This window comes from Pleurodeles waltl, chromosome 1_2, assembly GCF_031143425.1.
Source record: "Pleurodeles waltl isolate 20211129_DDA chromosome 1_2, aPleWal1.hap1.20221129, whole genome shotgun sequence".
NCBI classification, from domain to species: domain Eukaryota; kingdom Metazoa; phylum Chordata; class Amphibia; order Caudata; family Salamandridae; genus Pleurodeles; species Pleurodeles waltl.
In genome coordinates, this window is record NC_090437.1 from 571,451,923 (window position 1) to 571,464,313 (window position 12,391).

The window sequence follows — 12,391 nt, forward strand, 5'->3', positions numbered from 1 at the left end:
ACAGTTGCAATAATAATTTATTTTCTTTTTTCATTTTTTTGTGCATCATCTGTAAGTGGCAAAAATAACATCCCAGACTAACACTGTTAGCCATTTACTAAAGACATATAAAAAAGAAAAAAGAAAAAAGAAAAATAAAGCTTAAGAAACTAAAAAATGTGTGACTCAGACAGAATTACAAATTTTGTGTTTGAATATTATTTGACTGACGTAATACTTGATTTTAGATGGATTTTAGATTGTACCATCCCAATAATTGTTTGCGTTTTTTTTTTTCGGGGAACAGGTTGGGCCACACTTGTGCTCACATGTAGGACCTACACATCCTACTATGGACATAATTTTGGTTACAGCAGGCATAAAGTGCAGTGTTGATCTCATGAGATATATAAATCACATACGTTCAGACATCTTTAACAATACATCTCCTTACACACTCACAGTACAGTTTATTCCAAATATGTGTAACTGATTTCAGGCTACTTCCACCAGCAGAGCCTTATTTTGAAGGGTTAACTAGTTTTACTATAGGGCTGGCATGTCTCCTTTCAATAGGATGCGGGTAGACCAGTTTAAAACTGGTGTGACCTAGGAGGGGTGAAATGTAATTTTAAATTAAAACATCTTAGATTGTCACTTATAGATTCTTATTGGAAAACTAAGCAATATTTTTGTGTTGCATAATTTTGTGAAGAGTTTTCACCGTGTTCGCTAACATGAAAGCTGGAAAAAGGTTAGTCAGTCAGGTTTTGTGATTCTTGCACACCCTGACAGAAAAGCGGAATAAATATACCAGTTAAAGTGCAAAAATAACTAACACCCATTCAGTAAGGACCAAAAACTTCAAAAACGTTTTAATTAATTGGATACATTTACACAGGCTTAAATGAAACCAGAAAAACACTTGTAAGTCAAGAGTTGTAGTACACCAAGTAATAGGCTCTAATAATTGTGCATGTGAATGAATATAAGACGGCGTCTGGAGCCTTGATTAAATAAAAACACTGAGGATATCTGTGTACAACAAATGTGTGAATCTGTATCCTTTAAACAAACAAACCTATGATATCTTGGATTTCTTAGTACCAAAATTGACACAATTCATGCTTTACGTAAGACTGGACAACATTAACATCAGTATACACCCTTTAGATAAACCCAAGGCATAGGAAATGTAGTTCTTCATTTCTCCTTTTTTAAATATTTTTTTGTACCTTGTGTTTACCTTTTAAAAGCGTATAAGATTACGAGCTGTGAATATTAAGAACTAAAACAACCTTTAGTCGGTCAAGGTCATTTAAGGCAAGGCCTCTATTCAAAATTTAAGAATCTTAATTTTCAAACCAGAAAAGGAACACATCATTCAATAGGATATTAACAAAGGCAATGTTGTGCAGGTACAAGCAAGCAAAGAAAGAATAAAAAAGATTTAGCACCTCATAAGAGAACATAAACAGTTCAAACAAGATGTGCAGATCCTGCAGCATAACTAGTCCCCCTGAAAAGACTAGTGTGGATTCTGAGTATTACTCTGCACCCTGTAAATGTAGGAGAGAGCCGGTTTGTGGTGCTGGCGGCGATGAAGATGGACTCATGACACATAGTAAGGAAGTGAGGTAGTTACCACAGAAATATTATTTTGATATTTTATTAATCTCTAACAGAATTAATTCATTAGGAGTTTCTTTGTAATTGTGGGGGAATTCCTATACTGGCAACATACCAATTCCACGGGGTTCAGTAATTCTCAGAAGGAAGATTGCCTCCTGATTACAAAATCTTTGTATCCAAAAGGGGAATGACAGTGGAAGCCAGAGTTTCTGCATCCATTTCTACTGTTTCCCCTAAATACCAGGCATTTACCGCATTCACATTTCACCAGGTTTCATTTGGCAAAATGTGCAAGAGAAATTCTCATTATGCAGGTTTTCAGCTAGCACCTCCTTTTACAGGTTGAATCGGGATTTTCTCAAAACCTTTAACGAGCAAAATAGAACGAAGATATATTCTGATGGTGTTCCGGAATTTGGATTTAGTAGACGACAGCCTGACCTCGGAGTCAGTTAATTAAGCAGACATTTTTGGAGGAAAGCAAAAAATGGTCTATATGGCTGCGGGTATATATTGCTGAGCATGAGGCAACAGATGTTTCTCAGAACTGAATATACAGGTAACCCTAAAGAAGCAGAAGTTACCCAAGAGCCTCCTTCGTTCGTATAAATACTATGATAATGTCACACTGGCAATTTACAATAATACTCTTAATTTGTATACATTTCATTATGATAACAAACATTTTGTGCTCCGATTGTCTTTTTAAAAAGTTGAAACTGAGGGAAAAGTCACAATTTCACTGTAGCAAATAAGCATTTAAATCAAACAGTTGAGAAAGATGTAGATTCAAATTATTCTCTTCATATAAGTTTGTGATTATAGAAAATACACACAGGAACCATGGAAGGTTCCCTATTTGTGAGACAGAGATGTCAACCACAAATCAGACTCAGGTTGCTTCCAAGCTTCTCCTGTTACGGCACCAAATGAAAAAGGCTTAAAATATTCTAATCGGTGGCTGAAAAACAAAACAAAATGACATACTTCAACAAGTGAGTCTTTGAATACAATACATAGTCATCTATGCTCTAAAGATGCAAATTATGGCTACTCGCACACACAATGCATCCCATTTCTCTGAGCAACTGCTATTAAATGGTACCTAGAGCACAGTGCTAATACAGCAATTAGAGAGAAAGTTAAAACCGTGCTTTGCGCTATCAGATACGTGCCTTAACTGTGGCAAAATGTTTGTTTCCACCATGTGGCAATGGCACCTGAATTTCACAGCAGTCACTGATCTATGGCACTATTCAATAAACTACAATCATAACAATCCTTCCCTCAAACAATGCAAAGTACACAAAAACATCGGCATAAAGTCACATCAATCGATGATAAAATTTCATATGTACGGCTCACTAACTCGGTGTACATCAAACCATCAAATACATGTTAAAGCTTTGTCCCACCAAATCTATCTACCCTCTGTAGCACGGTATTTTCTATGAACCCAGTCCCACCACAAATAATCACCAGTGTAATATTACACATACACAACACTTGTATTTCTGCAGATGAATAAAGCGTTCACCATCCCTTTATCATTCGATATTGGTTTCAAAGGACCACTTCTTTCTTACACAAGTGAAAATAGAAATACACAAGAAATGGTTCTCATCTTCTATACTTAAACCATCACATACACGTAAGAGACAGGGCTATGTTTAGTTGGTGGTACAACTAAAACAGGAATCCCTAGGAGAAAACTGATACAAAGGGAGAGGAAATATAGTTTACCAAAGTCTAATATTCCACTGGTTGTGGTCCACATTTACATCTATAATAATGTAGGCCTAGTTTGGTATCCTGCAACTTGTTAAAACCCTCTATACCGTCCATATAAAAAAACACCTATTGGGCACTCGTCTGCGGATTTCAACAGCAGGATTTCAATCTCCTGATTTAAAAAAGAAAAAGAAAAAAACATTACAAAAGTAAGACAGACAGGAAGGCTTCAGAGAATCATGAATCACTCCACAATCCAATCTGGAAATGCACCTGTTGGGATAGGAATATACCTTGTATGTAAACAGGTGTGCCCTGCCCTGTGAGACCCAATTGCATGTGAACGGGGTATCGTCCCTTTTTTGTTGGCTAACACACTGAGACCTAGGCATGTATATGGTAAAGCCAAGGTCCAAAATATTTTCTGTGACCCTGATGGGCACACAAAGCATGCCCTCTTACTGGCATGGAACTCATGTCATGACCAGGGTTACTGAAATGAAGGTGGCAGCCTGCAGATTACTGTCAACAGTCCTCAGCAGACCTTGCGGTCAACTGGCCCAACTCATATAAAGTTCTGCTTAGCTTTAACAACCAGACCCATTCACTAACATTTTGTGTGTGTGCTGAGTGCATGTATGTTTGGTGAATATGTGGCACCAGTATGGTAGCAAGACTCAATGTGTTATGAGAGTCAGAATTCTGGGATCACTGGGATTCATTTCGGATTGTTTATGATTTAGCATGGCACTAGAAGGTAAAGAAAAAAATTTCCCTAAACAGTGAAGGGTACTGCCCGCCTTCCAGGAAGATGGAGGATGGAGATCCAGACAATGAAGTGAAGAAGGATGGTAACAGGGCAACCCTTAGAATTTCTACAGGGACCTTTTAGCAGGGGATTGAGGAATAGTCCATACACTTATTGCCATTTGGTGAATGGTAGGAGAGGCAAAGTGAGTCAGAAGATTCTGTTACAGGTGTAAAATGTTCTAGACAGGGTCTGCCCTTTTGTTTTTTCCGATTGCTACTTCAGAAAGGCTGACAACACCCAGGTGCAGAGTCTCCACACTTTATTGTGCCCATGTTTTGGGCTTTGGATACTCCTGCCTGGATTCATGATCATTACTACACGATGTGAGAGCCATCTGCTAACAAAAAGGCTGCCTGCAACACAGCTAGAAAATGACATTTGAAGAGGAACCACTCCAAAACGGTCCCAGGGCTTTAGACAGTGGATCAACTTTCTGTATAAAGGTGAATCCAAACCACCTCACTTTGTTCCAATTCTAGGCTGCTTCACTGGCAAAGGAAGGATGTGCTCCACAGAGAGCTGATGTCTACATGACAGCCAGTATCTCAGAGGTGTGAAGACATCACTTGAAGGGAGAAGCTCTGGATCAGCTGTGCACATAAAAGCCTGCCTTCCTGGTCACATATGGAAGGAGATGCTGGCCCTACAAGAGGTCAGACTACCCGGGAGTGGAAGCCCAGTGGTATTCCTGTAGTATGGAGCACCCAGAAGTAGCTGACTGACATCGGGAGTCATGCCAGTACTGAATCAAGCCATGTTAGGTCACCCAGTCTCCTTCTGCAGGTCATATGATCGATATGAAGAACTACAAGCGAGAACAAATGTGTGCCAACCGGTATGTCTGCAGAATGCCAAAGGCTCTTGTGCTGCTGCTGCCTGACATGCGGCATAAAATACTAAAGTAATAATCAATGCCGTATCGGAGGACCTATGTCATAGCCCAAGGCCACAACTGCCAAAGACAAGCACCCACCGATCTTATCTTCCATGTTCTTCATCCCAGCAGCCAGAGTGAGAAGCAAGGCAGCTTCCCGCTGCGACCCCGCTAAACAAACCTCCAGCACCACACTCCGACATACCTCTTCTGTAAGACAGGGCCTGAGATCGAAAGACTGAGAGACTGTGTCTTGAATGTACGAATATAAACCTGCCAGTATGAAGATTCCACTTGCCACTGTGAACTCTATGATTGGAAAAATGATTGAACTGACCTACAAATTACCTGCAAAGGAAACTGCTTAGTGAACTAACACCTGTGCCTTAACTTTGCTTATGACTATCTCTGATAAGTCACCAAAGATATTGGAGGCTACCCTAGAGTTAAGATAGGGCACTGTAGATGGTTTGACGATTAACTAGAACCATGTAGCTAAACCCATGAGCCAACTGTGTAGCATTTTGTTTTGCAGTGACTTTAATGTACTCTCTTTTTCCTTAAAACAAGCACCTGGCTGGAAAGTGGCTTACTGAGTCTGTTATTTGACTAATTCGGTTCTGAGCTGCAGTCCCACACCTTAGCCGCCTGAAAAGGCTTTGACTACTCACCTTAGTTACCTTGTGAGTCAAGTGCAGAAGAGGAGTACTTGGCCCAGTTTTCAAAGCTATAGTTGGGTGGACCCCAGGACAACACGGACAAATGACCTCAGCTGTGCTTAGTAACACCCGTCTGCCTTGTGACCTACCCCTGAATGGAGTCTAACAGTACAACTTTGGGATTTTACCACAAATTTATCCAGAATTTCAGGGACTAAGGGCCATATGTATGAACACATTTTCCCATAGACACAAAATGGGTAAAACCCTTTGCTACATCTGGCCCTAAACATCCTAACATCATAATTGAAAAAGGAGAGATCAGCATAGCTTAATATTTTTCTTTGATTGCCATCATGAGAGGAAAGATTTTGGCATTCTCTTGTAGAAAATGACAATGATTATCATAAGCCATACGTGGGGAAGACTCCTGTGTGTGCTTTCTGTAATTCTGCCTCTTTGGAAACATTGTTAGAAGTGTCCTTTCAAATGATTTGGATCAATATCCAAACTGGTTTGCATCAGAAAGGAGCCTTCTGAGGGATCACAGTTATATGCTCTCAAGTGTATCTTGGTGAAAATTGCTCCAGTGTGTTCGGTGTGAACAAGGAGAAGGAAGGGAAACCCTTCTGTGTCCTGTAGCCGCTGGAGGGACTTCCCTGTGCCTTTCTGCAGATGGTCTTTGATATCCTGGATGACGGACAGCAGAGCACAGTGCACATTCCAGAGATTGAGTCGGGCTGGCAGGGGGCAGATACTCTGGAGCCACATCGCAGGTTCTTGGATTGCCTGTGCCAAGGGCCGCCGCCCCAGCGGACTGCTCACCTTCGGGCACATTGTGCATGGACTTTGAAACTCACTTTCCAAAACTGAACTGGGTCAAGTCTGCTCTTCTAATGACCGGATCAGCGATAAGAATAAAGGGAGGCGGGTCTGGTGCATGTTAAACAGGGCAAGGAGAAGCACTGTGGGGAAGGTCATCCAGCAGTTGTTGGAGGAGCCCAAGAGGAGCACAAAGAATCCCCTCCCCTGGAAGTTCACTACATGAATGGTGGCTCAGATGTCATACACAGAGTAGCAGACAAGCCTCCTAGCCCGTAGGAGGTGGCAGCTCTTCAGCACTGTTGTTTTCGTGACCAAAAGGGCCTGCTGTCGACCAAGAAAGAAGCCACAGATAATCAAAAGGGCCCTTGATTGAGCCTCTTGCAGAGTTTTGCTCTCCTCATCACCGTCCCCCCACCACACACCATTCGGATATTTATAACCCTTTCCTGTAACAATGCACATCTCGACCCCTGCACAAAATCTCTTCCCACTATACTGCTTACATTTCTTGTTTTAGAAGGATATTAGTATTTTACCATGTAAGGCAGTCTTCACTTTAACGCCTCAAGTGCTTCTTGAAAAAAAGTGCATGTTTCCTCATGAAGTAAGTTGTCTGTCTGGGCAGTGTTTGCTCAAGTAGACCGACTGTGCAGGTAGCTCTTGAATGCTGCTCTCTGTCAAGATTACAGTCCTCTTCTGAAGCCTTGGAATTAGCCATAGTATTTGGGGAAAAATGTCAACTTGTTAGGTTCACAAATGCATTTACTCTACATCTTATTCTAGCGCCTAACTGGTCATATGGGGACCACAACGCTTCATAGCAGGAGAGAATACAATTAATCATACCACTACTAAAGAGCGGCAGAAAAGAGTCAAATACTCAGGACCAAGGAGCACAGGGAAGAGACAGTAAGGTTTAACATTGGACATCCTGAGACTCATCTGTTCCTACATTTAACACTTAACGGAATACAATATAATGTCTTCTGTAGTTAATTGAATATGCAGGCTGAAAAAAGTGCTTTTCTGGATTGTTTGGGTCAGGATTTATGAACTGCACCCACAAATCAAACTTGTGTGCACATAAGTTGTGCAAACAACTATGTGAATTGGGCGCAAAGAGAATAGTTACTGTTCAGATCCAGGAACACGAGGACATCTAGAACATTTTGAAATTAGTTTGGTCTTCTTTGGCAATAAGTCCTATAGATGCTACACTGGCGGGAATCCTTGTGCATGATCTTATTCAATCAGCAGTTGACGGAGAGTCCTCTAAAGTAAATTTTTTGAATCTTTCCTCTTCATGTACTTAGACAGTATAGTCATAGTATTGTATGTAGCTTAAATTTAATCCAGCTACATAGCAATGTTAAAGTAAAGTTGTTTCAGGACCAACGGCCGGAGAAGTCAAACATAATTACAGTGGCATTAATCAGTAAGATGTCTATGTCAAAGGATTTAAAGAACATTCAGATTCTGTTGGCATATACAAATTCAACACAAAACTTTATATTTTATAGTAAGTCTAGACATTTACATGTCACAATCACCTACTTACAAATCAGGCTGCTGTCCTGCTTCAATTTCACTCTGGGGTATAGGATATAGTGCTTCATATGTTCTCATTTCACCTGATCCATGTATTGCATATGCATTGAACCGGTCAATACCAGGTGGAAAATAGATCCAAGGAATAACAGCTTGGCCTTCCCATCTGCTTCCTTTTCTAGTCATATCACATTCTAATGCAAGTTCTTGCTGGAATGGTTAAAAAGAGATAATATAAACATTTGAATGCTTTGAAAAGGAGAATGAAGAATTGCTAGGAAGAAAGGAAGGAGCACAATTTTAATGTATGTTATCACCTACTTTCCATGCATTTCTTCGGCCTGAAAGCAGCAAAACCAAATGTTGCCCATGGCTGTGGAAATGCAATATATAATAAAACGTTAGAATTAAACAAATTGATGTCTTTACACGTAGTAAGCCTACAAAAAAAACAAAAAGAATTTGTATAAGGCTTGCTTGTGCTGCCCCTACACAAGCATTGCACAAGAATTAAACTTTCTCAATTATTGTTTTTTTTTTACATGGTTTTCGCAAAACTTTATTGATGGGGAATTGTCTGGCTCTTTGCCAATCTAAAGAAAATATCTTTGGCTATCAGAAATATATATATTTTAGTCTCAAGTCCCTGGCATAGTAGTCATTGGGATTGGAGGGAACTATTTTGTGTGTGGATGTGCTACTTGTGAAAGGGTAGAAGGCCGTCACTCACAGAGAAGTTAGCCAATGGCTGAAGTGGGTAGAACCAATACCCCCAGATGCATTCTGAAGTGGAAAAAAGAAAAACATAAATGGGGAAATAACAGATCAATGGATGAAGAGGGCTGGTTGATGGAGTCTATGTAGGAAACTGGCTCTGTATATACTATATCAAAATGAGATATAGTGTGCACAGAGTCCAGGGGTTCCCCAAGAGGCTTGACAGAGGCAATAATAGATAATACTAATGCTGTATTTGTGGTAGTGTGGTTGAGCAGTTAGGCTTATCAGAGGGTACTGTTAAGCATTTGTTGTACAAACACAAGCAATAGAAGAAACACACACTCAATGACTTAACTCCAGACCAATAGGATTTTATATAGAAAAATATATTTTTGTTACTTTATCACTAGAACCACAAGACTTAGTTCAGAAGTAAATACTGTTGCAGGTAAGTGCTTAGCATAGACATCAATGTAACTTTGTTTCACTTTAGTCAAGTAAACAGTTTTTAAGAAAATAAAGAATATCTATTTTAAAAGTGGACACTGCATTTTCAGAACAGTTCCTGGGGGAAGAAAATTAAGTACAGTTTTACAGGAAAGTACACGACTTACAGTTCCAGTGTGCAGGTTATAGGTAGTTCACCGTTGGGGGTTCAAGTCAACCCCAAAAACCCACCACCAGCCACACTGGGCCAGCCGGATGCAAAGGTCAAAGTTGAGCAATTTTAACGTGGGCTCCTATGGAGACAGGGGGTACTCGGAATTCGGTGTACCAGCAGGTAAGTACCCGTGGCCCGGACGGCAGACTAGGGGGGGATTAGAGGAGCACTGTAGGGTCCCCAAGTAGGCACCAATCCCACTCCCTCAGCGGCACTGGGGCGGCCAGGTGCAGGGTGCAAACAAGGCATCAGGTTTCCAATTAAACTTTATGAGGGGACCCCGGGGGGTCACTCAGGTGCTGCAGGCGAGGTCCAGGGGGGTGTCTTGGGCACACCACTGGTCGGACAGGGAAGAGGGCTGCCTGCTGATCGTCGCTGCACTGGGTGTCGATTTCTCCAATGCCTGGGGACTGCGTGTGCAGTGTGTCCTTTGGCGTCGTTTATCTTTGTCCAGGTCAGTCGCGGTCAGGGGGTCCTCGGGATTCCCTCCGTAGGCGTCGTCGTTGAAGGGTGGAGACGTCAACCCAGGGTGGGCACTTGGTCGCCGTCGCCTGGGGGTCCTCTCTGGTTGGCTGGGCCACCTGGACTCCGGCCATGGGTGTCGGGTGCAGAGTGGTTAGGACTCACGCTTCTGGAGGGAGGTGGGAGTCCTTCAGAGGAGATTTCTTCTTTTCTTCTTTGGACAGGGCCGCTGTCCACGGGAGTTCTTGATCCTCTGTGATGCAGCCAGAGGTTTTTCAGACATCGCTGAACCTGCAGGACGCGTCGCTTTTCTTCTGCAGGTTCTTTGAAGCAGGAGATAGGCCGGTAAGGCCGGGGCCAAGTCAGTTGTTGTCTCCTTTCCTTCTCTGCTGGGGTTTCAGATGAGCAGTCCTTCTTTTTTTTGTGAGGTCATCAGGAATCTGACTGGGGCCCTTAAATACAAGAATTAGGGGCGTTTTTAGGGTTAGAGGGCAGTAGCCGATGGCTACTGTCCCTGAGGGTAGCTACACACTCCTGGTGCCCACTCCCTTTGGGAAAGGGGCACATTCCTATCCATATTCACCCTGATCCTCCAAGCCAAGTTAGAGGATTCTGCAAGGAGGGGGTGACTTCAGCTCTGGACACATTAGGGGTGGTCCTGGCTAAGGTGGTGACTCCTCCTTGTTTTTCCCAATCATCCCTCTGGAGTTGCTGCCAAAAGTGGGGCTTTGTCCGGGGGCTGGGCTTCTCCACTAGCTGAAGTGGGGTCAGAAACTCGTCTCTCAGCGGCAGGCTGGCACAGACCAGTCAGTCCTGCACTGAAGGATTGGGTAAAATACAGGGGGCATCTCTAAGATGCCCTCTGTGTGCATTTTTTAATAAGTCCAACACTGGCATCAGTGTGGGTTTATTATTCTGAGAAGTTGGATACCAAACCTCCCAGTATTCAGTGTAGGCATTATGGAACAGTGGAGTTCGTTTTGACAAACTCCCAGACCATATACTTAATATGGCCACTCTGTACTTACAATGTCTAAGAATGGATTTAGACACTCGAGGGACATATTGCTCATGCAGCTATGCCCTCGCCTGTGGTATAGTGCACCCTGTCTTACGGCTTTAAGGCCTGCTAGAGGGGTTATTTACCAATGCTACAGGCAGTGTTTTGTGTGCATGGCACCCTGAGGGGAATGCCATGTCGATATTGCCTTTTTCTCCCCACCAACACACACAATCTGCAATGGCAGTGTGCATGTGTTAGGTGAGGGGTCCATTAGGGTGGCACAAAACATGCTGCAGCCCTAAGGGACCTTCCCTGGTCACAGAGCGCTTGGTACCACTAGTACCTTTTACAAGGGACTTATCTGTGTGCCAGGGGGGTGCCAATTATGGAAACAATGGTACATGTTTAGTGAAATAACACTGGTGCGTGCTGGGGCTTGGTTAGCAGGGTCTCAGCCCACTCTCAGTCAAGTCAGCATCAATATCAGGCAAAAAGTGGGGGGGTAACTGCAACAAGGGCCATTTTCCTACGGTCTGTAAGTAAGTATTTTACATACACAGTTTTAGTAAAATTAGTAGGTCTTGGCTAATGGCAGACTTGGAGGATAAAATCAAATAACGGTACAATATGCTTCTTAGTGGTAACTTTATTAGGTGCCTGGGTGGCGGCTACCCATCTTCCCCAGTCTTTCAGGGTTGTAGTAGGTTCTGTGTAGTAATTTAATTGGATAAGACATAGACAGACTGGAGTTGCTAATTCACAGGGTGGTATGACAAGGATCTGTGTCTCTAATGCAACCATAGTAAATTATTTATCTTGCTTCATACTCTGATGATATGCCTTAGTCTTCCCTCAAAGCACTGTTTTGAAGATTTCCCACAATATACTGGGATAAATCTGCCTCCCTCCAAAGGAGGAAGAGAATAATATTCCATCAGCCATTACACATTCAAGTGCCAGATTACAGGTGCAACAGCTTATGTGCAATAGATGGAAAATTGTTCAGATAGGCCTCAGGTAAGAATGCACAAACCTGTGATCCATGCAAATCAGTGGATGAGTGGAAAAAATAGTCAATTTCAGAAACTTATTGGTGAGCAGCTGAGTAAAAGGTGAAAGAGTTCTTATCTGGGCGCCAGACCAGTCATATGTCACACAGACCCAAAGAGGTCACCGAATCAGTGAGCATAGCATTCGTAAGAGTTCTAGTAGCATGAGAGTGGCAGACATCAAAGTTGCCATCCATAATTACACTGGAATCACCTCTTACTATTATAAGCCTATGGGGTATATTCATCAATAAGTTCTTTGTTATCTAATGAGTTCCCCGAGTAAGGGGGTGGAATAAGATAAACGAGCAAGATCAACCACAGGCAACCTGTTGTCACCAGGTCATATTACCTTAAGCTATCTGAACGTACCTGGGAAACCACTAATGGAAGGGCATACTTACTAATAAAGTCACTCATCTGGAGCCCCTGCTGAA

The 12,391-nt window shown here is 42.3% G+C and overlaps 1 protein-coding gene across 4 annotated transcripts in view; it reads right to left on the reverse strand.

The window, feature by feature from the left end:
* Positions 1 to 828: 828 nt before the first annotated feature.
* The window catches only part of LOC138301652 (UPF0462 protein C4orf33 homolog), a 48,235-nt gene continuing 36,672 nt past the window's right edge, over positions 829 to 12,391 (reverse strand). For 3 of the 4 annotated variants that reach the window (XM_069242176.1, XM_069242169.1, XM_069242183.1), the window contains exons 4-6: positions 8,381 to 8,432; positions 8,070 to 8,269; positions 829 to 2,572 (exon numbers count right to left, since the gene is read on the reverse strand). In XM_069242176.1, the coding sequence (XP_069098277.1) occupies positions 2,467 to 2,572; positions 8,070 to 8,269; positions 8,381 to 8,432 (358 nt within the window). In that variant the 3' untranslated portion in view covers positions 829 to 2,466. Of the gene's footprint in view, positions 2,573 to 7,047; positions 7,215 to 8,069; positions 8,270 to 8,380; positions 8,433 to 12,391 lie in introns of all 4 variants that reach the window. The other variant, XR_011205114.1, reaches the window with a different exon arrangement.